The sequence below is a fragment of the Oncorhynchus keta genome, chromosome 7 (genome assembly GCF_023373465.1).
Source record: "Oncorhynchus keta strain PuntledgeMale-10-30-2019 chromosome 7, Oket_V2, whole genome shotgun sequence".
NCBI lineage: Eukaryota > Metazoa > Chordata > Actinopteri > Salmoniformes > Salmonidae > Oncorhynchus > Oncorhynchus keta.
In genome coordinates, this window is record NC_068427.1 from 44,362,511 (window position 1) to 44,390,133 (window position 27,623).

Consider the following 27,623-nt stretch of genomic DNA (forward strand, 5'->3'; position numbering starts at 1 on the left):
TACGACAGTGAGATGCAGTCTACGACAGTGTGATGCAGCCTACAGTCTACTACAGTGAGATGCAGCCTACAGTCTACTACAGTGAGATGCAGCCTACAGGCTGCAACAGTGAGATGCAGTCTACTACAGCGAGATGCAGCCTACTACAGTGAGATGCAGCCCACAGTCTACTACAGTGAGATGCAGCCTACAGCCTGCAACAGTGAGATGCAGTCTACTACAGCGAAATGCAGCCTACTACAGTGAGATGCAGCCTACTACAGTGAGATGCAGCCTACTACAGTGAGATGCAGCCTACAGTCTACTACAGTGAGATGCAGCTTACAGTATACTACAGTGAGATGCAGCCTACGACAGTGAGATGCAGTCTACGACAGTGTGATGCAGCCTGCAGTCTACTACAGTGAGATGCAGCCTACAGTCTACTACAGTGAGATGCAGCCTACTACAGTGAGATGCAGTCTACTACAGTGAGATGCAGTCTACTACAGCGAGATGCAGTCTACGACAGTGAGATGCAGCCTACAGTCTACTACAGTGAGATGCAGCCTACAGCCTGCAACAGTGAGATGCAGTCTACTACAGCGAGATGCAGCCTACTACAGTGAGATGCAGCCTACAGCCTACTGCAGTGAGATGCAGCCTACTACAGTGAGATGCAGCTTACAGTATACTACAGTGTGATGCAGCATACAGCTTACTGCTGTGAGATGCAGTCTACTACAGTGAGATACAGCCTACTACAGTGAGATGCAGCCTACTACAGTGAGATGCAGCCTACTACAGTGAGATGCAGCCTACTACAGTGAGGTACACCTGTCACTCAATCCCCCTTTACCCCGTTGTGGAACTGGATCTGCTAAGAAAGGAAGGACTATGCCTAATGGAAGGACTAAGCCTAATGGAAAGACTAAGCCTAATGGAAAGACTAAGCCTAATGGAAAGACTAAGCCTAATGGAAAGACTAAGCCTAATGGAAAGACTAAGCCCAATGGAAAGACTATGCCTAATGGAAGGACTATGCCTAATGGAAGGACTAAGCCTAATGGAAGGACTATGCGTAATGGAAGGACTAAGCCTAATGGAAAGACTATGCGTAATGGAAGGACTAAGCCTAATGGAAAGACAAAGCCTAATGTGAGATGCAGCCTACTACAGTGAGATGCAGCCCACAGTCTACTACAGTGAGATGCAGTCTACTACAGTGAGATGCAGTCTACTTCAGTGAAATGCAGTCTACTTCAGTGAGATACAGCCTACTACAGTGAGATGCAGCCTTCAGCCTACTACAGTGAGATACAGCCTACTACAGCGAGATGCAGCCTACTACAGTGAGATGCAGCCTACTACAGTGAGATGCAGCCTACTACAGTGAGATGCAGCCTACTACAGTGAGATGCAGCCTACTACAGTGAGATGCAGCCTACTACAGTGAGATACAGCCTACTACAGTGAGATACAGCCTACAGTGAGATGCAGCCTACTACAGTGAGATGTAGTCTACTACAGTGAGATGCAGTCTACTACAGTGAGATGCAGTCTACTACAGTGAGATGCAGTCTACTACAGTGAGATGCAGCCTACTACAGTGAGATGCAGCCTACTACAGTGAGATGCAGCCTACTACAGTGAGATACAGCCTACTACAGTGAGATGCAGCCTTCAGCCTACTACAGTGATACAGGCTACTACAGTGAGATGCAGCCTACTACAGTGAGATGCAGCCTACTACAGTGAGATACAGCCTACTACAGTGAGATGCAGCCTACTACAGTGAGATGCAGCCTACTACAGTGAGGTACAGCCTACTACAGTGAGGTACAGCCTACTACAGTGAGATATAGCCTACTACAGTGAGATGCAGCCTACTACAGTGAGATGCAGCCTTCAGCCTACTACAGTGAGATACAGCCTACTACAGTGAGATACAGCCTACTACAGTGAGATGCAGCCTACTACAGTGAGATGCAGCCTTCAGCCTACTACAGTGAGGTACAGCCTACTACAGTGAGATACAGCCTACTACAGTGAGATGCAGCCTACTACAGTGAGATGCAGCCTACTACAGTGAGATGCAGCCTACAGGCTGCAACAGTGAGATGCAGTCTACTACAGCGAGATGCAGTCTACGACAGTGAAATGCAGCCTACTACAGTGAGATGCAGCCTACAGTCTACTACAGTGAGATGCAGCCTACAGCCTGCAACAGTGAGATGTAGTCTACTTCAGCGAGATGCAGCCTACTACAGTGAGATGCAGCCTACAGCCTACTGCAGTGAGATGCAGCCTACTACAGTGAGATGCAGCCTACTACAGTGAGATGCAGTCTACTACAGTGAGATGCAGCCTACAGTCTACTACAGTGAGATGCAGCCTACAGGCTGCAACAGTGAGATGCAGTCTACTACAGCGAGATGCAGTCTACGACAGTGAGATGCAGCCTACGACAGTGAGATGCAGCCTACTACAGTGAGATGCAGCCTACAGTCTACTACAGTGAGATGCAGCCTACAGCCTGCAACAGTGAGATGCAGCCTACTACAGTGAGATACAGCCTACTACAGCGAGATGCAGCCTACTACAGTGAGATGCAGCCTACTACAGTGAGATGCAGCCTACTACAGTGAGATGCAGTCTACTACAGTGAGATGCAGTCTACTACAGTGAGATGCAGTCTACTACAGTGAGATGCAGTCTACTACAGTGAGATGCAGCCTACTACAGTGAGATGAAGCCTACTACAGTGAGATGCAGCCTTCAGCCTACTACAGTGATACAGCCTACTACAGTGAGATGCAGCCTACTACAGTGAGAAGCAGCCTACTACAGTGAGATGCAGCCTACTACAGTGAGATACAGCCTACTACAGTGAGATGCAGCCTACTACAGTGAGATGCAGCCTACTACAGTGAGGTACAGCCTACTACAGTGAGATATAGCCTACTACAGTGAGATACAGCCTACTACAGTGAGATGCAGCCTTCAGCCTACTACAGTGAGATACACCCTACTACAGTGAGATGCAGCCTTCAGCCTACTACAGTAAGGTACAGCCTACTACAGTGAGGTACAGCCTACTACAATGAGATACAGCCTACTACAGTGAGATACAGCCTACTACAGTGAGATATAGCCTACTACAGTGAGATACAGCCTACTACAGTGAGATGCAGCCTTCAGCCTACTACAGTGAGATACAGCCTACTACAGTGAGATGCAGCATTCAGCCTACTACAGTAAGGTACAGCCTACTACAGTGAGGTACAGCCTACTACAGTGAGATACAGCCTACTACAGTGAGATACAGCCTACTGCAGTGAGATACAGCCTACTACAGTGAGATGCAGCCTACTACAGTGAGATGCAGCCTACTACAGTGAGATGCAGCCTACTACAGTGAGATGCAGTCTACTACAGTGAGATGCAGTCTACTACAGTGAGATGCAGCCTACAGTCTACTACAGTGAGATGCAGCCTACAGGCTGCAACAGTGAGATGCAGTCTACTACAGCGAGATGCAGTATACGACAGTGAGATGCAGCCTACTACAGTGAGATGCAGCCTACAGCCTGCAACAGTGAGATGCAGTCTACTACAGCGAGATGCAGCCTACTACAGTGAGATGCAGCCTACAGCCTACTGCAGTGAGATGCAGCCTACTACAGTGAGATGCAGTCTACTACAGTGAGATGCAGCCTACAGTCTACTACAGTGTGATGCAGCTTACAGTATACTACAGTGAGATGCAGCCTACTGCAGTGAGATGCAGCCTACTACAGCGAGATGCAGTCTACTACAGTGAGATGCAGCCTACAGTCTACTACAGTGAGATGCAGCTTACAGTGAGATGCAGTCTACTACAGTGAGATGCAGCCTACAGTCTACTACAGTGAGATGCAGCTTACAGTATACTACAGTGAGATGCAGCCTACTACAGTGAGATGCAGCCTACTTCAGTGAGATACAGCCTACTACAGTGAGATACAGCCTACTACAGTGAGATGCAGCCTTCAGCCTACTACAGTGATACAGCCTACTACAGTGAGATGCAGCCTACTACAGTGAGATGCAGCCTACTACAGTGAGGTACAGCCTACTACAGTGAGGTGCAGCCTTCAGCCTACGACAGTGATACAGCCTACTACAGTGAGATGCAGCCTACTACAGTGAGATGCAGCCTTCAGCCTACTACAGTGATACAGCCTACTACAGTGAGATGCAGCCTACTACAGTGAGATGCAGCCTACTACAGTGAGATGCAGCCTACTACAGTGAGGTACAGCCTACTACAGTGAGGTACAGCCTACTACAGTGAGGTACAGCCTACTACAGTGAGATGCAGCCTTCAGCCTACTACAGTGAGATGCAGCCTACTACAGTGAGATGCAGCCTACTACAGTGAGATACAGCCTACTACAGTGAGATACAGCCTACTACAGTGAGATGCAGCCTTCAGCCTACTACAGTGAGATACAGCCTACTACAGTGAGGTACAGCCTACTACAATGAGATACAGCCTACTACAGTGAGATACAGCCTACTACAGTGAGATATAGCCTACTACAGTGAGATACAGCCTACTACAGTGAGATACAGCCTACTACAGTGAGATGCAGCCTTCAGCCTACTACAGTGAGATACAGCCTACTACAGTGAGATACAGCCTACTACAGTGAGATGCAGCATTCAGCCTACTACAGTAAGGTACAGCCTACTACAGTGAGGTACAGCCTACTACAGTGAGATACAGCCTACTACAGTGAGATACAGCCTACTGCAGTGAGATACAGCCTACTACAGTGAGATGCAGCCTACTACAGTGAGATGCAGCCTACTACAGTGAGATGCAGCCTACTACAGTGAGATGCAGTCTACTACAGTGAGATGCAGTCTACTACAGTGAGATGCAGCCTACAGTCTACTACAGTGAGATGCAGCCTACAGGCTGCAACAGTGAGATGCAGTCTACTACAGCGAGATGCAGTCTACGACAGTGAGATGCAGCCTACGACAGTGAGATGCAGCCTACTACAGTGAGATGCAGCCTACAGTCTACTACAGTGAGATGCAGCCTACAGCCTGCAACAGTGAGATGCAGCCTACTACAGTGAGATACAGCCTACTACAGCGAGATGCAGCCTACTACAGTGAGATGCAGCCTACTACAGTGAGATGCAGCCTACTACAGTGAGATGCAGTCTACTACAGTGAGATGCAGTCTACTACAGTGAGATGCAGTCTACTACAGTGAGATGCAGTCTACTACAGTGAGATGCAGCCTACTACAGTGAGATGAAGCCTACTACAGTGAGATGCAGCCTTCAGCCTACTACAGTGATACAGCCTACTACAGTGAGATGCAGCCTACTACAGTGAGATGCAGCCTACTACAGTGAGATACAGCCTACTACAGTGAGATGCAGCCTACTACAGTGAGATGCAGCCTACTACAGTGAGGTACAGCCTACTACAGTGAGATATAGCCTACTACAGTGAGATACAGCCTACTACAGTGAGATGCAGCCTTCAGCCTACTACAGTGAGATACACCCTACTACAGTGAGATGCAGCCTTCAGCCTACTACAGTAAGGTACAGCCTACTACAGTGAGGTACAGCCTACTACAATGAGATACAGCCTACTACAGTGAGATACAGCCTACTACAGTGAGATATAGCCTACTACAGTGAGATACAGCCTACTACAGTGAGATGCAGCCTTCAGCCTACTACAGTGAGATACAGCCTACTACAGTGAGATACAGCCTACTACAGTGAGATGCAGCATTCAGCCTACTACAGTAAGGTACAGCCTACTACAGTGAGGTACAGCCTACTACAGTGAGATACAGCCTACTACAGTGAGATACAGCCTACTGCAGTGAGATACAGCCTACTACAGTGAGATGCAGCCTACTACAGTGAGATGCAGCCTACTACAGTGAGATGCAGCCTACTACAGTGAGATGCAGTCTACTACAGTGAGATGCAGTCTACTACAGTGAGATGCAGCCTACAGTCTACTACAGTGAGATGCAGCCTACAGGCTGCAACAGTGAGATGCAGTCTACTACAGCGAGATGCAGTATACGACAGTGAGATGCAGCCTACTACAGTGAGATGCAGCCTACAGCCTGCAACAGTGAGATGCAGTCTACTACAGCGCGATGCAGCCTACTACAGTGAGATGCAGCCTACAGCCTACTGCAGTGAGATGCAGCCTACTACAGTGAAATGCAGTCTACTACAGTGAGATGCAGCCTACAGTCTACTACAGTGTGATGCAGCTTACAGTATACTACAGTGAGATGCAGCCTACTGCAGTGAGATGCAGCCTACTACAGCGAGATGCAGTCTACTACAGTGAGATGCAGCCTACAGTCTACTACAGTGAGATGCAGCTTACAGTGAGATGCAGTCTACTACAGTGAGATGCAGCCTACAGTCTACTACAGTGAGATGCAGCTTACAGTATACTACAGTAAGATGCAGCCTACTACAGTGAGATGCAGCCTACTTCAGTGAGATACAGCCTACTACAGTGAGATACAGCCTACTACAGTGAGATGCAGCCTTCAGCCTACTACAGTGATACAGCCTACTACAGTGAGATGCAGCCTACTACAGTGAGATGCAGCCTACTACAGTGAGGTACAGCCTACTACAGTGAGGTACAGCCTACTACAGTGAGATGCAGCCTACTGCAGTGAGATGCAGCCTACTACAGCGAGATGCAGTCTACTACAGTGAGATGCAGCCTACAGTCTACTACAGTGAGATGCAGCTTACAGTGAGATGCAGTCTACTACAGTGAGATGCAGCCTACAGTCTACTACAGTGAGATGCAGCTTACAGTATACTACAGTAAGATGCAGCCTACTACAGTGAGATGCAGCCTACTTCAGTGAGATACAGCCTACTACAGTGAGATACAGCCTACTACAGTGAGATGCAGCCTTCAGCCTACTACAGTGATACAGCCTACTACAGTGAGATGCAGCCTACTACAGTGAGATGCAGCCTACTACAGTGAGGTACAGCCTACTATAGTGAGGTACAGCCTACTACAGTGAGATGCAGCCTTCAGCCTACGACAGTGATACAGCCTACTACAGTGAGATGCAGCCTACTACAGTGATATGCAGCCTTCAGCCTACTACAGTGATACAGCCTACTACAGTGAGATGCAGCCTACTACAGTGAGATGCAGCCTACTACAGTGAGATGCAGCCTACTACAGTGAGGTACAGCCTACTACAGTGAGGTACAGCCTACTACAGTGAGATGCAGCCTTCAGCCTACTACAGTGAGATGCAGCCTACTACAGTGAGATGCAGCCTACTACAGTGAGATACAGCCTACTACAGTGAGATACAGCCTACTACAGTGAGATGCAGCCTTCAGCCTACTACAGTGAGATACAGCCTACTACAGTGAGGTACAGCCTACTACAATGAGATACAGCCTACTACAGTGAGATACAGCCTACTACAGTGAGATATAGCCTACTACAGTGAGATACAGCCTACTACAGTGAGATGCAGCCTTCAGCCTACTACAGTGAGATACAGCCTACTACAGTGAGATACAGCCTACTACAGTGAGATGCAGCATTCAGCCTACTACAGTAAGGTACAGCCTACTACAGTGAGGTACAGCCTACTACAGTGAGATACAGCCTACTACAGTGAGATACAGCCTACTGCAGTGAGATACAGCCTACTACAGTGAGATGCAGCCTACTACAGTGAGATGCAGCCTACTACAGTGAGATGCAGCCTACTACAGTGAGATGCAGTCTACTACAGTGAGATGCAGTCTACTACAGTGAGATGCAGCCTACAGTCTACTAAAGTGAGATGCAGCCTACAGGCTGCAACAGTGAGATGCAGTCTACTACAGCGAGATGCAGTCTACGACAGTGAGATGCAGCCTACGACAGTGAGATGCAGCCTACTACAGTGAGATGCAGCCTACAGTCTACTACAGTGAGATGCAGCCTACAGCCTGCAACAGTGAGATGCAGCCTACTACAGTGAGATACAGCCTACTACAGCGAGATGCAGCCTACTACAGTGAGATGCAGCCTACTACAGTGAGATGCAGCCTACTACAGTGAGATGCAGTCTACTACAGTGAGATGCAGTCTACTACAGTGAGATGCAGTCTACTACAGTGAGATGCAGTCTACTACAGTGAGATGCAGCCTACTACAGTGAGATGAAGCCTACTACAGTGAGATGCAGCCTTCAGCCTACTACAGTGATACAGCCTACTACAGTGAGATGCAGCCTACTACAGTGAGATGCAGCCTACTACAGTGAGATACAGCCTACTACAGTGAGATGCAGCCTACTACAGTGAGATGCAGCCTACTACAGTGAGGTACAGCCTACTACAGTGAGATATAGCCTACTACAGTGAGATACAGCCTACTACAGTGAGATGCAGCCTTCAGCCTACTACAGTGAGATACACCCTACTACAGTGAGATGCAGCCTTCAGCCTACTACAGTAAGGTACAGCCTACTACAGTGAGGTACAGCCTACTACAATGAGATACAGCCTACTACAGTGAGATACAGCCTACTACAGTGAGATATAGCCTACTACAGTGAGATACAGCCTACTACAGTGAGATGCAGCCTTCAGCCTACTACAGTGAGATACAGCCTACTACAGTGAGATACAGCCTACTACAGTGAGATGCAGCATTCAGCCTACTACAGTAAGGTACAGCCTACTACAGTGAGGTACAGCCTACTACAGTGAGATACAGCCTACTACAGTGAGATACAGCCTACTGCAGTGAGATACAGCCTACTACAGTGAGATGCAGCCTACTACAGTGAGATGCAGCCTACTACAGTGAGATGCAGCCTACTACAGTGAGATGCAGTCTACTACAGTGAGATGCAGCCTACAGTCTACTACAGTGAGATGCAGCCTACAGGCTGCAACAGTGAGATGCAGTCTACTACAGCGAGATGCAGTATACGACAGTGAGATGCAGCCTACTACAGTGAGATGCAGCCTACAGCCTGCAACAGTGAGATGCAGTCTACTACAGCGAGATGCAGCCTACTACAGTGAGATGCAGCCTACAGCCTACTGCAGTGAGATGCAGCCTACTACAGTGAGATGCAGTCTACTACAGTGAGATGCAGCCTACAGTCTACTACAGTGTGATGCAGCTTACAGTATACTACAGTGAGATGCAGCCTACTGCAGTGAGATGCAGCCTACTACAGCGAGATGCAGTCTACTACAGTGAGATGCAGCCTACAGTCTACTACAGTGAGATGCAGCTTACAGTGAGATGCAGTCTACTACAGTGAGATGCAGCCTACAGTCTACTACAGTGAGATGCAGCTTACAGTATACTACAGTAAGATGCAGCCTACTACAGTGAGATGCAGCCTACTTCAGTGAGATACAGCCTACTACAGTGAGATACAGCCTACTACAGTGAGATGCAGCCTTCAGCCTACTACAGTGATACAGCCTACTACAGTGAGATGCAGCCTACTACAGTGAGATGCAGCCTACTACAGTGAGGTACAGCCTACTACAGTGAGGTACAGCCTACTACAGTGAGATGCAGCCTTCAGCCTACGACAGTGATACAGCCTACTACAGTGAGATGCAGCCTACTACAGTGAGATGCAGCCTTCAGCCTACTACAGTGATACAGCCTACTACAGTGAGATGCAGCCTACTACAGTGAGATGCAGCCTACTACAGTGAGATGCAGCCTACTACAGTGAGGTACAGCCTACTACAGTGAGGTACAGCCTACTACAGTGAGATGCAGCCTTCAGCCTACTACAGTGAGATGCAGCCTACTACAGTGAGATGCAGCCTACTACAGTGAGATACAGCCTACTACAGTGAGATACAGCCTACTACAGTGAGATGCAGCCTTCAGCCTACTACAGTGAGATACAGCCTACTACAGTGAGGTACAGCCTACTACAATGAGATACAGCCTACTACAGTGAGATACAGCCTACTACAGTGAGATATAGCCTACTACAGTGAGATACAGCCTACTACAGTGAGATGCAGCCTTCAGCCTACTACAGTGAGATACAGCCTACTACAGTGAGATACAGCCTACTACAGTGAGATGCAGCATTCAGCCTACTACAGTAAGGTACAGCCTACTACAGTGAGGTACAGCCTACTACAGTGAGATACAGCCTACTGCAGTGAGATACAGCCTACTGCAGTGAGATACAGCCTACTACAGTGAGATGCAGCCTACTACAGTGAGATGCAGCCTACTACAGTGAGATGCAGCCTACTACAGTGAGATGCAGTCTACTACAGTGAGATGCAGTCTACTACAGTGAGATGCAGCCTACAGTCTACTACAGTGAGATGCAGCCTACAGGCTGCAACAGTGAGATGCAGTCTACTACAGCGAGATGCAGTATACGACAGTGAGATGCAGCCTACTACAGTGAGATGCAGCCTACAGCCTGCAACAGTGAGATGCAGTCTACTACAGCGCGATGCAGCCTACTACAGTGAGATGCAGCCTACAGCCTACTGCAGTGAGATGCAGCCTACTACAGTGAAATGCAGTCTACTACAGTGAGATGCAGCCTACAGTCTACTACAGTGTGATGCAGCTTACAGTATACTACAGTGAGATGCAGCCTACTGCAGTGAGATGCAGCCTACTACAGCGAGATGCAGTCTACTACAGTGAGATGCAGCCTACAGTCTACTACAGTGAGATGCAGCTTACAGTGAGATGCAGTCTACTACAGTGAGATGCAGCCTACAGTCTACTACAGTGAGATGCAGCTTACAGTATACTACAGTAAGATGCAGCCTACTACAGTGAGATGCAGCCTACTTCAGTGAGATACAGCCTACTACAGTGAGATACAGCCTACTACAGTGAGATGCAGCCTTCAGCCTACTACAGTGATACAGCCTACTACAGTGAGATGCAGCCTACTACAGTGAGATGCAGCCTACTACAGTGAGGTACAGCCTACTACAGTGAGGTACAGCCTACTACAGTGAGATGCAGCCTACTGCAGTGAGATGCAGCCTACTACAGCGAGATGCAGTCTACTACAGTGAGATGCAGCCTACAGTCTACTACAGTGAGATGCAGCTTACAGTGAGATGCAGTCTACTACAGTGAGATGCAGCCTACAGTCTACTACAGTGAGATGCAGCTTACAGTATACTACAGTAAGATGCAGCCTACTACAGTGAGATGCAGCCTACTTCAGTGAGATACAGCCTACTACAGTGAGATACAGCCTACTACAGTGAGATGCAGCCTTCAGCCTACTACAGTGATACAGCCTACTACAGTGAGATGCAGCCTACTACAGTGAGATGCAGCCTACTACAGTGAGGTACAGCCTACTATAGTGAGGTACAGCCTACTACAGTGAGATGCAGCCTTCAGCCTACGACAGTGATACAGCCTACTACAGTGAGATGCAGCCTACTACAGTGATATGCAGCCTTCAGCCTACTACAGTGATACAGCCTACTACAGTGAGATGCAGCCTACTACAGTGAGATGCAGCCTACTACAGTGAGATGCAGCCTACTACAGTGAGGTACAGCCTACTACAGTGAGGTACAGCCTACTACAGTGAGATGCAGCCTTCAGCCTACTACAGTGAGATGCAGCCTACTACAGTGAGATGCAGCCTACTACAGTGAGATACAGCCTACTACAGTGAGATACAGCCTACTACAGTGAGATGCAGCCTTCAGCCTACTACAGTGAGATACAGCCTACTACAGTGAGGTACAGCCTACTACAATGAGATACAGCCTACTACAGTGAGATACAGCCTACTACAGTGAGATATAGCCTACTACAGTGAGATACAGCCTACTACAGTGAGATGCAGCCTTCAGCCTACTACAGTGAGATACAGCCTACTACAGTGAGATACAGCCTACTACAGTGAGATGCAGCATTCAGCCTACTACAGTAAGGTACAGCCTACTACAGTGAGGTACAGCCTACTACAGTGAGATACAGCCTACTACAGTGAGATACAGCCTACTGCAGTGAGATACAGCCTACTACAGTGAGATGCAGCCTACTACAGTGAGATGCAGCCTACTACAGTGAGATGCAGCCTACTACAGTGAGATGCAGTCTACTACAGTGAGATGCAGTCTACTACAGTGAGATGCAGCCTACAGTCTACTAAAGTGAGATGCAGCCTACAGGCTGCAACAGTGAGATGCAGTCTACTACAGCGAGATGCAGTCTACGACAGTGAGATGCAGCCTACGACAGTGAGATGCAGCCTACTACAGTGAGATGCAGCCTACAGTCTACTACAGTGAGATGCAGCCTACAGCCTGCAACAGTGAGATGCAGCCTACTACAGTGAGATACAGCCTACTACAGCGAGATGCAGCCTACTACAGTGAGATGCAGCCTACTACAGTGAGATGCAGCCTACTACAGTGAGATGCAGTCTACTACAGTGAGATGCAGTCTACTACAGTGAGATGCAGTCTACTACAGTGAGATGCAGTCTACTACAGTGAGATGCAGCCTACTACAGTGAGATGAAGCCTACTACAGTGAGATGCAGCCTTCAGCCTACTACAGTGATACAGCCTACTACAGTGAGATGCAGCCTACTACAGTGAGATGCAGCCTACTACAGTGAGATACAGCCTACTACAGTGAGATGCAGCCTACTACAGTGAGATGCAGCCTACTACAGTGAGGTACAGCCTACTACAGTGAGATATAGCCTACTACAGTGAGATACAGCCTACTACAGTGAGATGCAGCCTTCAGCCTACTACAGTGAGATACACCCTACTACAGTGAGATGCAGCCTTCAGCCTACTACAGTAAGGTACAGCCTACTACAGTGAGGTACAGCCTACTACAATGAGATACAGCCTACTACAGTGAGATACAGCCTACTACAGTGAGATATAGCCTACTACAGTGAGATACAGCCTACTACAGTGAGATGCAGCCTTCAGCCTACTACAGTGAGATACAGCCTACTACAGTGAGATACAGCCTACTACAGTGAGATGCAGCATTCAGCCTACTACAGTAAGGTACAGCCTACTACAGTGAGGTACAGCCTACTACAGTGAGATACAGCCTACTACAGTGAGATACAGCCTACTGCAGTGAGATACAGCCTACTACAGTGAGATGCAGCCTACTACAGTGAGATGCAGCCTACTACAGTGAGATGCAGTCTACTACAGTGAGATGCAGTCTACTACAGTGAGATGCAGCCTACAGTCTACTACAGTGAGATGCAGCCTACAGGCTGCAACAGTGAGATGCAGTCTACTACAGCGAGATGCAGTCTACGACAGTGAGATGCAGCCTACTACAGTGAGATGCAGCCTACAGCCTGCAACAGTGAGATGCAGTCTACTACAGCGAGATGCAGCCTACTACAGTGAGATGCAGCCTACAGCCTACTGCAGTGAGATGCAGCCTACTACAGTGAGATGCAGTCTACTACAGTGAGATGCAGCCTACAGTCTACTACAGTGTGATGCAGCTTACAGTATACTACAGTGAGATGCAGCCTACTGCAGTGAGATGCAGCCTACTACAGCGAGATGCAGTCTACTACAGTGAGATGCAGCCTACAGTCTACTACAGTGAGATGCAGCTTACAGTGAGATGCAGTCTACTACAGTGAGATGCAGCCTACAGTCTACTACAGTGAGATGCAGCTGACAGTATACTACAGTAAGATGCAGCCTACTACAGTGAGATGCAGCCTACTTCAGTGAGATACAGCCTACTACAGTGAGATACAGCCTACTACAGTGAGATGCAGCCTTCAGCCTACTACAGTGATACAGCCTACTACAGTGAGATGCAGCCTACTACAGTGAGATGCAGCCTACTACAGTGAGGTACAGCCTACTACAGTGAGGTACAGCCTACTACAGTGAGATGCAGCCTTCAGCCTACGACAGTGATACAGCCTACTACAGTGAGATGCAGCCTACTACAGTGAGATGCAGCCTTCAGCCTACTACAGTGATACAGCCTACTACAGTGAGATGCAGCCTACTACAGTGAGATGCAGCCTACTACAGTGAGATGCAGCCTACTACAGTGAGGTACAGCCTACTACAGTGAGGTACAGCCTACTACAGTGAGATGCAGCCTTCAGCCTACTACAGTGAGATGCAGCCTACTACAGTGAGATGCAGCCTACTACAGTGAGATACAGCCTACTACAGTGAGATACAGCCTACTACAGTGAGATGCAGCCTTCAGCCTACTACAGTGAGATACAGCCTACTACAGTGAGGTACAGCCTACTACAATGAGATACAGCCTACTACAGTGAGATACAGCCTACTACAGTGAGATATAGCCTACTACAGTGAGATACAGCCTACTACAGTGAGATGCAGCCTTCAGCCTACTACAGTGAGATACAGCCTACTACAGTGAGATACAGCCTACTACAGTGAGATGCAGCATTCAGCCTACTACAGTAAGGTACAGCCTACTACAGTGAGGTACAGCCTACTACAGTGAGATACAGCCTACTGCAGTGAGATACAGCCTACTGCAGTGAGATACAGCCTACTACAGTGAGATGCAGCCTACTACAGTGAGATGCAGCCTACTACAGTGAGATGCAGCCTACTACAGTGAGATGCAGTCTACTACAGTGAGATGCAGTCTACTACAGTGAGATGCAGCCTACAGTCTACTACAGTGAGATGCAGCCTACAGGCTGCAACAGTGAGATGCAGTCTACTACAGCGAGATGCAGTATACGACAGTGAGATGCAGCCTACTACAGTGAGATGCAGCCTACAGCCTGCAACAGTGAGATGCAGTCTACTACAGCGAGATGCAGCCTACTACAGCGAGATGCAGCCTACTACAGTGAGATGCAGCCTACAGCCTACTGCAGTGAGATGCAGCCTACTACAGTGAGATGCAGTCTACTACAGTGAGATGCAGCCTACAGTCTACTACAGTGTGATGCAGCTTACAGTATACTACAGTGAGATGCAGCCTACTGCAGTGAGATGCAGCCTACTACAGCGAGATGCAGTCTACTACAGTGAGATGCAGCCTACAGTCTACTACAGTGAGATGCAGCTTACAGTGAGATGCAGTCTACTACAGTGAGATGCAGCTTACAGTATACTACAGTAAGATGCAGCCTACTACAGTGAGATGCAGCCTACTTCAGTGAGATACAGCCTACTACAGTGAGATACAGCCTACTACAGTGAGATGCAGCCTTCAGCCTACTACAGTGATACAGCCTACTACAGTGAGATGCAGCCTACTACAGTGAGATGCAGCTTACTACAGTGAGATACAGCCTACTACAGTGAGATGCAGCCTACTACAGTGAGGTACAGCCTACTACAGTGAGATGCAGCCTTCAGCCTACGACAGTGATACAGCCTACTACAGTGAGATGCAGCCTACTACAGTGAGATGCAGCCTACTACAGTGAGATACAGCCTACTACAGTGAGATACAGCCTACTACAGTGAGATGCAGCCTTCAGCCTACTACAGTGATACAGCCTACTACAGTGAGATGCAGCCTACTACAGTGAGATGCAGCCTTCAGCCTACTACAGTGATACAGCCTACTACAGTGAGATGCAGCCTACTACAGTGAGATGCAGCCTACTACAGTGAGATGCAGCCTACTACAGTGAGATGCAGCCTACTACAGTGAGGTACAGCCTACTACAGTGAGGTACAGCCTACTACAGTGAGATGCAGCCTTCAGCCTACTACAGTGAGATGCAGCCTACTACAGTGAGATGCAGCCTACTACAGTGAGATACAGCCTACTACAGTGAGATACAGCCTACTACAGTGAGATGCAGCCTTCAGCCTACTACAGTGATACAGCCTACTACAGTGAGATGCAGCCTACTACAGTGAGATGCAGCCTACTTCAGTGAGATACAGCCTACTACAGTGAGATACAGCCTACTACAGTGAGATGCAGCCTTCAGCCTACTACAGTGATACAGCCTACTACAGTGAGATGCAGCCTACTACAGTGAGATATAGCCTACTACAGTGAGATGCAGCCTTCAGCCTACTACAGTGAGATACAGCCTACTACAGTGAGATGCAGCCTACTACAGTGAGATGCAGCCTTCAGCCTACTACAGTGAGGTACAGCCTACTACAGTGAGATACAGCCTACTACAGTGAGATACAGCCTACTACAGTGAGATGCAGCCTACTACAGTGAGATGCAGCCTACAGGCTGCAACAGTGAGATGCAGTCTACTACAGCGAGATGCAGTCTACGACAGTGAGATGCAGCCTACTACAGTGAGATGCAGCCTACAGTCTACTACAGTGAGATGCAGCCTACAGCCTGCAACAGTGAGATGCAGTCTACTACAGCGAGATGCAGCCTACTACAGTGAGATGCAGCCTACAGCCTACTGCAGTGAGATGCAGCCTACTACAGTGAGATGCAGTCTACTACAGTGAGATGCAGCCTACAGTCTACTACAGTGAGATGCAGCCTACAGGCTGCAACAGTGAGATGCAGTCTACTACAGCGAGATGCAGTCTACGACAGTGAGATGCAGCCTACTACAGTGAGATGCAGCCTACAGCCTGCAACAGTGAGATGCAGTCTACTACAGCGAGATGCAGCCTACTACAGTGAGATGCAGCCTACAGCCTACTGCAGTGAGATGCAGCCTACTACAGTGAGATGCAGTCTACTACAGTGAGATGCAGCCTACAGTCTACTACAGTGAGATGCAGCTTACAGTATACTACAGTGAGATGCAGCCTACTGCAGTGAGATGCAGTCTACTACAGTGAGATACAGCCTACTACAGTGAGATGCAGCCTACTACAGTGAGATGCAGCCTACTACAGTGAGATGCAGCCTACTACAGTGAGGTACACCTGTCACTCAATCCCCCTTTACTCCGTTGTGGAACTGGATCTGCTAAGAAAGGAAGGACTATGCCTAATGGAAGGACTAAGCCTAATGGAAAGACTAAGCCTAATGGAAAGACTATGCCTAATGGAAAGACTAAGCCCAATGGAAAGACTATGCCTAATGGAAGAACTATGCCTAATGGAAGGACTAAGCCTAATGGAAGGACTATGCGTAATGGAAGGACTAAGCCTAATGGAAAGACTATGCGTAATGGAAGGACTAAGCCTAATGGAAAGACAAAGCCTAATGTGAGATGCAGCCTACTACAGTGAGATGCAGCCCACCGTCTACTACAGTGAGATGCAGTCTACTACAGTGAGATGCAGTCTACTACAGTGAGATGCAGTCTACTTCAGTGAGATGCAGTCTACTTCAGTGAGATGCAGTCTACTTCAGTGAGATGCAGTCTACTTCAGTGAGATGCAGTCTACTACAGTGAGATACAGCCTACTACAGTGAGATACAGCCTACTACAGTGAGATGCAGCCTTCAGCCTACTACAGTGAGATGCAGCCTACTACAGTGAGATGGAGCCTACTACAGTGAGATACAGCCTACTACAGTGAGATGCAGCCAACTACAGTGAGATGCAGTCTACTACAGTGAGATGCCGCCAACTACAGTGAGATGCAGCCTACTTCAGTGAGATGCAGGCTACTTCAGTGAGATACAGCCTACTACAGTGAGATGCAGCCTTCAGCCTACTACAGTGATACAGCCTACTACAGTGAGATGCAGCCTACTACAGTGAGATGCAGCCTACTACAGTGAGATGCAGCCTACTACAGTGAGATGCAGCCTACTACAGTGAGATGCAGCCTACTACAGTGAGGTACAGCCTACTACAGTGAGGTACAGCCTACTACAGTGAGGTACAGCCTACTACAGTGAGATATAGCCTACTACAGTGAGATACAGCCTACTACAGTGAGATGCAGCCTTCAGCCTACTACAGTGAGATACAGCCTACTACAGTGAGATACAGCCTACTACAGTGAGATGCAGTCTACTACAGTGAGATGCAGCCTACTACAGTGAGGTACAGCCTACTACAGTGAGATACAGCCTACTACAGTGAGATGCAGCCTACTACAGTGAGATGCAGCCTACTACAGTGATATACAGCCTACTACAGTGATGTACAGCCTACTACAGTGAGGTACAGCCTACTACAGTGAGGTATAGCCTACTACAGTGAGATACAGCCTACTACAGTGAGGTTCAGCCTACGACAGTGAGGTACAGCCTACTACAGTGAGGTGCAGCCTACTACAGTGAGATACAGCCTATTACAGTGAGGTACAGCCTACTACAGTGAGATACAGCCTACTACAGTGAGATGCAGCCTTCAGCCTACTACAGTGAGGTACAGCCTACTACAGTGAGATACAGCCTACTACAGTGAGATACAGCCTACTACAGTGAGATACAACCTACTACAGTGAGATACAGCCTACTACAGTGAGGTACAGCCTACTACAGTGAGATACAGCCTACTTCAGTGAGATGCAGCCTTCAGCCTACTACAGTGAGGTACAGCCTACTACAGTGAGATACAGCCTACTACAGTGAGATACAGCCTACTACAGTGAGATACAGTCTACTACAGTGATATGCAGCCTACTACAGTGAGATGCAGCCTACTACAGTGAGATGCAGCCTACTACAGTGAGATACAGCCTACTACAGTGAGATACAGCCTACTACAGTGATATACAGCCTACTACAGTGAGGTACAGCCTACTACAGTGAGGTACAGCCTACTACAGTGAGAAGCAGCCTACTACAGTGAGGTACAGCCTACTACAGTGAGATACAGCCTATTACAGTGAGGTGCAGCCTACTACAGTGAGATGCAGCCTACTACAGTGAGATGCAACCTACTACAGTGAGATGCAGCCTACTACAGTGAGATGCAGCCTTCAGCCTACTACAGTGAGGTACAGCCTACTACAGTGAGATACAGCCTACTACAGTGAGATACAGCCTACTACAGTGAGATACAGCCTACTACAGTGAGATACAGCCTACTACAGTGAGATACAGCCTACTACAGTGAGATACAGCCTACTACAGTGAGGTGCAGCCTACTACAGTGAGATACAGCCTATTACAGTGAGGTACAGCCTACTACAGTGAGATACAGCCTACTACAGTGAGATGCAGCCTTCAGCCTACTACAGTGAGGTACAGCCTACTACAGTGAGATACAGCCTACTACAGTGAGATACAGCCTACTACAGTGAGATACAGCCTACTACAGTGAGGTACAGCCTACTACAGTGAGATACAGCCTACTTCAGTGAGATGCAGCCTTCAGCCTACTACAGTGAGGTACAGCCTACTACAGTGAGATACAGCCTACTACAGTGAGATACAGCCTACTACAGTGAGATACAGCCTACTACAGTGATATGCAGCCTACTACAGTGAGATGCAGCCTACTACAGTGAGATACAGCCTACTACAGTGAGATACAGCCTACTACAGTGATATACAGCCTACTACAGTGAGGTACAGCCTACTACAGTGAGGTACAGCCTACTACAGTGAGAAGCAGCCTACTACAGTGAGGTACAGCCTACTACAGTGAGGTGCAGCCTACTACAGTGAGATACAGCCTATTACAGTGAGGTGCAGCCTACTACAGTGAGATGCAGCCTACTACAGTGAGATGCAGCCTACTACAGTGAGATGCAACCTACTACAGTGAGATGCAGCCTACTACAGTGAGATGCAGCCTTCAGCCTACTACAGTGAGGTACAGCCTACTACAGTGAGATACAGCCTACTACAGTGAGATACAGCCTACTACAGTAAGATACAGCCTACTACAGTGAGATACAGCCTACTACAGTGAGATACAGCCTACTAGTGTATTTTTCCCCCTGCTTTATTTTGAGAGGGAGTCATGCTGAGACCAAGGTCTCTTTTACCGTTGAGCCCTGGATACACATCAGTATACACATCAATATACACATCAGTATACACATCAATATACACATCAATATACACATCAGTATACACATCAGTATACACATCAATATACACATCAATATACACATCGATATACACATCCGTATACACATCAATATACACATCAATATACACATCCGTATACACATCAATATACACATCAATATATACATCAGTATACACATATCAGTATACACATCAGTACACATCAATATACACATCAATACACACATCAGTACACATCAATATATACATCAGTACACATCAATATATACATCAGTACACATCAGTATACACATCACTATACACATCAATATACACATCAGTACACATCAATATACACATCAGTACACATCAATATACATCAATATACACATCAGTACACGAAAAGCAAAACACAATCATAGAAAACAAACACATTCTTCAGTAAAAAGGTCCTCAGTCTGCCATTTGAATTGCCATAGGGGCGCCACCATCCAATTTTAGAGAGCAAACAAACTAAAAGCTGCTTTTTCCTGACTCTGTGTTATCAGTGAGTTGCATTGTGTTGTATAACAATCTTTTGTTATCTTGTGCATGTTTGACATACAGGCTCTGAATGGCTTCGTCCTGGTGGTCACTAATGATGGGACCATTTTCTACTCCTCTCACACCATTCAGGATTACCTGGGCTTCCACCAGGTACCGTACAGATTGTCCCTCCGCCCTTTCCGTACCCCCAGTGAAGGTTCTATTCCTAAAGCATGACCAGGGTGTTCTGTGCCTCAGCTCATTCATAATAGACAAGCAGGCATCTGGTGAGGCAGCTGGATCGTCTCTGGGTTCCTGGCTGACTAATAGCATTAATTCTACTGCTGGGTCAGCCTGGTGCAGCATTCACATGCATGTTTGCAAACATTAAAGCATAATCCTCCATCGACACATGGTCATCTCTGCTTGAGGTTTTTATCATTAATTGCATGCAATACAAACATAGAATGATCCCCTGTAGAGACAGATGCCTATAGATGCTATGGCATCAAATAATTGGTTAGATTTGATCTCAATGAGACTAATCTGAATCAACCTGATTTAAATTAAAATAATATTCATTGGAGTTATGGTTGGGTTTGAGGGTTGCGTGCGGTGTCTGCTGCGAACTGTCAGGGCCGTTGTCTGGGCCCTACCTGCTTGGTGAGGAGTCTGATTCTGCTCAGCAGGTCCACAGAGAGAGACTGGGTGAGACCAGTCTATTAATAGCTTGGCCTTTAGTGGAAAGAGACCACCAGCCGTGGTAGTGGGCAGTGGGCAGCAGCCCTGACCAGCACCACAGCATCACAGACCCTGCAAAGATGGATGGGAATATGGCGGGGGATGGGGGAGATAGTGAAGAGGCACAAAGGATTGAAGCACTTCTCACACATTATGCAGTCTGCTGTATGACATTCAGGCTCTGGAGAAGTTCAGCACACACTGAGACACTGGTAATTCAACACACTCTTGGAGAGATATCACAGACTACTTCAGCATAGCGATGTTCCCATAACGTCACTCCTTCAGTATAGCGATGTTCCCATAACGTCATTCCTTCAGTATAGCGATGTTCCTGTAACGTCACTCCTTCAGTATAGCGATGTTCCCATAACGTCACTCCTTCAGTATAGCGATGTTCCCATAACGTCACTCCTTCAGTATAGCGATGTTCCCATAACGTCACACCTTCAGTATAGCGATGTTCCCATAACGTCACTCCTTCAGTATAGCGATGTTCCCATAACGTCACTCCTTCAGTACAGCGATGTTCCCAAAACGTCACTCCTTCAGTATAGCGATGTTCCCATAACGTCAATCCTTCAGTATAGCGATGTTCCCATAACGTCACTCCTTCAGCATAGCGATGTTCCCATAATGTCACTCCTTCAGTAAACAGTGCATTCAGAGTATTCAGACCCCTTGACTTTTTCCACATTTTGTTTCGTTTTTTGGACATTTTTGCGAATTTATTAAAAGACAAACCAATGTGATCATTTACATAAGTAATCAGACCCTTTACTCAGTCCCTTGTTGAAATAACTTTGGCAGCGATTAAAGCCTTGAGTCTTCTTGGGTATGACGCTACAAGCTTGGCACACCTGCATTTGGGGAGTTTCCCCCCATTCTTCTTCTTTGCAGATGCTCGCAAGCTCTTGTCAGATTGGATTGGATTGGGGGGGGGGTCTCTGTCTTCAGGTCTCTCCAGAGATGTTCAATTGCGTTCAAGTCCGGGCTCTGGCTGGGCCACCCAAGGACATTCAGAGACTTGTTCTGAACCTTCGCCCCAGTTTGAGGTCCCGCTTTGGAGCAGGTTTTTGCATTTACCACAGGTGGACTCCATTCAAGTTGTAGAAACATCTCAAGGATGATCAATGGAAACAGGATGCACCTGAGCTCAATTTTGAGTCTCATACAAAGGGTCTGAATACCTCTGTAAATAAGGTATTTTTGTTTTATTTATGTTTTCTAAAAACCTGTTTTCCCTTTGTCATTATGCGGTATTGTGTGTAGTAGATTGATGAGTATTTTTTTAATCCATTTCAGAATAAGGCTGTAACATTTAAAAAATGTGGAAAAAGTGAAGGGGCCTGAATACTTTCCGAATGCACTGTAGCAGTATAGTGTCTGAAGTTCCCATTATGTAAATTACATAAGGATCTATCGTTTAGACATTGTGTGTGTCTGTGTTGTGCATGCTTCCCATCTTTATTTTAACTGCCTCCATGTGATGGATATGTCTCTATAATCCCTCCTTCCTTTCGTACCCCCTCGCTCTCCCTACACCCTCTCTCTCCCCTCTTCCTCGCTCTCCCCCCCCCCTCTTCCTCTCCCTCTCTTTCCTTCAGACTGATATTATGCATCAGAGTGTGTATGAGTTGGTCCACACTGAGGACCAGCAGGAGCTGAGGAGGAACCTCCACTGGGCCCTCAACCCACCTGCCATCATGGACACACTGGGAAAGTCCTCCTCAGGTGACTTCCTACCTCCGTGTTAGACCCTGAAACACCACCTCCGTGTTAGACCCTGAAACACCACCTCCGTGTTAGACCCTGAAACACCACCTCCGTGTTAGACCCTGAAACACCACCTCCGTGTTAGACCCTGAAACACCACCTCCGTGTTAGACCCTGAAACACCACCTCCGTGTTAGACCCTGAAACACCGCCTCCGTGTTAGACCCTGAAACACCACCTCCGTGTTAGACCCTGAAACACCACCTCCGTGTTAGACCCTGAAACACCACCTCCGTGTTAGACCCTGAAACACCACCTCCGTGTTAGACCCTGAAACACCACCTCCGTGTTAGACCCTGAATCGCCACCTTCGCGTTAGACCCGGAAACACCACCTCTGCGTTAGACCCTGAAACACCACCTTTGCGTTAGACCCTGAATCGCCACCTTCGCGTTAGATCCGGAAACACCACCTTCGTGTTAGACCCTGAATCGCCACCTTCGCGTTAGACCCTGAAACACCACCTCCGTGTTAGACCCTGAAACACCACCTCCGTGATAGACCCTGAAACACCACCTCTCTGTTAGACCCTGAAACACCACCTCTGTTAGACCCTGAAACACCACCTCTCTGTTAGACCCTGAAAAACCACCTCCGTGTTAGACCCTGAAACACCACCTCTCTGTTAGACCCTGAAACACCACCTCTGTTAGACCCTGAAACACCACCTCTCTGTTAGACCCTGAAAAACCACCTCCGTGTTAGACCCTGAAACACCACCTCTCTGTTAGACCCTGAAACACCACCTCTCTGTTAGACCCTGAAATACCACCTCTGTTAGACCCTGAAATACCACCTCTGTCAATGAAAAACCATTAAGAGATTCAATCATAGAAATTAATGCAGATCTTTCAATAGCATTTCCTATAAATACCCTCTGCATAATGCATTCCAAATGCAGTTATAACACCTTATGAAGTATGCATTACATAAGTATATAATTACTCATTATTATGCATTATATAAAACATCTATAATTAATAAATGCTCATAAACATTCAAGAAAGGCTCGGGCCTCTGCACTGACTTAAACTCTCCACTAGTGGGTGGTGTTGCACATTTGTTCTTCCCCTGCAAGAGAGGAAGCCGTCACATGTCGAGCTAAGACGACATTAGCCTCTGGTGCTAATTACAGAAGTGTATTTTCAACAGAGCCAGGAGACCACGCCCATTGAGGACAGGGCACACAGTCAGGTCAAAACAGAATACAGAGAAGAACAGAAGCAGAACAGTTAGCATTTAGAATGTGCTGAGGGATATTGAATAAGGCTTTGTTTAAAGTGTCATGACACATCTCTCAGCAGACACCCAAGCCAGACACCTCACGTCAGCTTTTCTTTCAAGCCCAAACATTCATGTCAACACACAGTCAACAATATTGTTATTCATTTAGCTTTTTGTGTTGATGAATTCCTGTACTATCATAAAAATAATTATTATTTCATGAGATTACATAATCAGGTTGTCACTGATTACCCGTTTGTATGACCATCTTAGAGAAGTTGCACACATTGTGTTCTGTTTCTACATGACTGACCTGTATGCTGTAAGCTTGAGGATCGTTTCCAAATATAGTACAATAGGTGGTTAGATGATTTTGATGATAAAAGCCTGGTCTGAACATGTCATATCTTCTGATCCATAGATGTGGAGCCGGAGAGCAGCACCACTGTGACCTATAACCCTGAGCAGCTCCCACCAGAGAACTCCTCCTTCCTGGAGAGGAACTTCGTGTGCCGCTTCCGCTGCCTCCTGGACAACTCCTCTGGCTTCCTGGTGAGTCTCTCAGCTTCCTGGTGACTCTCTCAGCTTCCTGGTGAGTCTCTCAGCTTCCTGGTGAGTCTCTCAGCTTCCTGGTGAGTCTCTCAGCTTCCTGGTGAGTCTCTCAGCATCCTGGTGAGTCTCTCAGCATCCTGGTGAGTCTCTCAGCTTCCTGGTTAGTCTCTCAGCTTCCTGGTTAGTCTCTCAGCTTCCTGGTTAGTCTCTCAGCTTCCTGGTGAGTCTCTCAGCATCCTGGTGACTCTCTCAGCTTCCTGGTGAGTCTCTCAGCTTCCTGGTGAGTCTCTCAGCTTCCTGGTGAGTCTCTCAGCTTCCTGGTGACTCTCTCAGCTTCCTGGTAGGTGTTATTGACACCTCACCCCGACCGAATGCCTACAACCTCCCAATAGTGTTGGTCTATTAGTATTTTAAGCTCACTCAGAGGAAAGCTCACACATTGACATAGGGTGATGTGATATACACGTTGAAATACAATTTTGATGGATGTAAATCAGATTGTTGTTGGATAGACTTTGGACAGATATTCAAACACATGGACAATCGAAGACGAAAAGATACATGTCTAAGGCTAAATGTTTGCGTTTCCCCCCTCCCCCTGCCAGGCCCTGAGTCTGCAGGGCAGGCTGAAGTTCCTGCGTGGTCAGAACCAGCGGCAGGAAAACAGGGTCAAGGCGCCGCCCCAGCTGGCCCTGTTTGCCATCGCTACGCCTCTCCAGCCCCCCTCCATCCTGGAGATCAGGACCAAGAACATGACCTTCAGAACCAAACACAAGCTGGACTTCACCCCCATGGCCTGCGACGCAAAGTACGCTCACTTTGACTTCCTTGTTATTATGATAATGTTGTGGTGACAGTTGCAATCATCAAAATAAATAGACTACTATTACAATAGTATTGAATAGACTGTCATTTGTCAGTCATACTGCTATTGTTATGTAGTACTGGTTATTATGTGATGTCAAATGATTGTTTATTGACATCATCCCTTTTGCAGGGGGAAAATTGTGCTTGGGTATACTGAAGCTGAACTTCGGGTGCGAGGCTCTGGGTATCAGTTTATCCATGCGGCGGATATGTTGTACTGCGCTGAGAACCATGTCCGAAGTAAGCCTCATCTCCATTATGTCTACCTAAAAATACAAAGATGGGAGTTTTTATTTTGGATTGGGTTGAATTGGTTCTGTCCTCAAAACATTGGTGAGGCCGGGTCTGACCAGGTCAAAGATGGTGGTCACAGAGTTCGGACAGCTTTCCCAAGTAATCCCAGTGGATTACGGCGCAGATTGAGCAAAGCCGCAGAGCTGCTAGAGGATAGGATAGGCCACAGATACACTACATGATCAGCAGCAATAATCCATATACACTACAACAAATAGTATGTGGACACCTGCTCGTCGAATATCTCATTCCAAAATCATGGGCATTAATATGGAGTTGGTCCCCCTTTTGCTGCGATAACAATCTCCACTCTTCTGGGAAGGCTTTCCACTAGATGTTGGAACATTGCTACAGGGACTTGCATCCATTCAACCACAAGCGTTTGTGAGGTCGGGCACTGATGTTGGGCGTTTAGGCCTGGCTCGCAGTCGGCGTTCCAATTCATCCCAAAGGTGTTCGATGGGGTTATCATGCTGTAACAGGAAAGCGCCTTTCCCAAACTGTTGCCACAAAGTTGGATGCACAGAATCATCTAGAATGTCATTGTATGCTACAGAGTTAAGGAGCCTGAACCATGAAAACAGCCTCGCACCATTATTCCTCCTCCACCAAACTTTACAGTTGGCACTATGCATTGGGGCAGGTAGCGTTCTCCTGACATCCGCCAAACCCAGATTCTTCCGTCAGACTGCCAGATGGTGAAGCGTGATTCATCACTCCAGAGAACGCGTTTCTACTGCGCCAGAGTCCAATGGCAGTGAGCTTTACACCACTCTAGCCGATTCTTGGCATGGCTCATGGTGATCTTAGGCTTGTGTGCGGCTGCTCGGCCACAGAAACCCATTTCATGAAGCTCCCGACGAACAGTTCTTGTGCTGACGTTGCTTCCAGAGGCAGTTTGAAACTTGGTAGTGAGTGTTGCAACCGAGGACAGATTATTATTTTACGCGCTTCGTGCTTCGTCACTCCGCTGTCCCGTTCTGTTATCTTGTGTATTTGTATTTATTATGGATCCCCATTCGCTGCTTCCTGAGGACCAAACACATTAAAGCACTTACATTACATATAATACAAAATATAAAAACAGTACATCATATAAAATTATTACACCACTACTTATCTACAATACAAAATGGAAAATACTGTCATACTACAATATTACAATGTATGCGTGTGTGTGTACCTTTGTGTGTGTCTCTTCACAGTCAACGTTGTTCCACAAGGTGTATTTTAACCTGTTTTTTTATTTTTTTTATCTGATCCTACTGCTGCATCAGTTACTTGATGTGGAATAGAGTTCCATGTAGTCATGGCTCTATGTAGTACTGTGCGCCTCCCATGGTCCGTTCTGGACTTGGGGACTGTGAAGTGACCTCTGGTGGCATGTCTTGTGGGGTATGCATGGGTGTCCGAGCTGTGTGCTTGTATTTCAAACAGACAGCTCAGTACATTCAGCTTGTCAACACCTCTTACAAAAACAAGTCATGAGGAAGTCAATCTCTCTTCCACTTTGAGCCATGAGAGACTGACATGCATGTCATTAATGTTAACTCTCCGTGTACTTGTAAGGCCCAGCCGTGCTGCCCTGTTCTGAGCCAACTGCAACTTTCCCGAGTCCCTCTTTGTGGCACCTGACCACATGACTGAACAGTAGACCAGGTGCGACAAAACCAGGGCCTGTAGGACCTGCCTTGATGATAGTGTTGTTAAGAATGCAGAGC

The 27,623-nt window shown here is 47.3% G+C and overlaps 1 protein-coding gene and 1 long non-coding RNA gene across 3 annotated transcripts in view; both read left to right on the forward strand.

Annotated features, from left to right (window-relative positions):
• Nucleotides 1-27,623, forward strand: part of LOC118372482 (aryl hydrocarbon receptor-like) — a 68,617-nt gene that overhangs the window by 27,284 nt on the left and 13,710 nt on the right. For both annotated transcript variants that reach the window (XM_052522953.1, XM_052522954.1), the window contains exons 4-8: nt 20,530-20,619; nt 22,797-22,923; nt 24,611-24,741; nt 25,347-25,549; nt 25,739-25,848. In XM_052522953.1, the coding sequence (XP_052378913.1) occupies nt 20,530-20,619; nt 22,797-22,923; nt 24,611-24,741; nt 25,347-25,549; nt 25,739-25,848 (661 nt within the window). The remainder of the gene's footprint in view (nt 1-20,529; nt 20,620-22,796; nt 22,924-24,610; nt 24,742-25,346; nt 25,550-25,738; nt 25,849-27,623) is intronic.
• On the forward strand, nt 3,006-13,247 carry LOC127931171 (uncharacterized). Its single transcript, XR_008140157.1, has 4 exons — nt 3,006-3,047; nt 5,458-5,591; nt 8,385-8,518; nt 12,735-13,247. It is a non-coding gene; the product is annotated as an uncharacterized LOC127931171 (long non-coding RNA).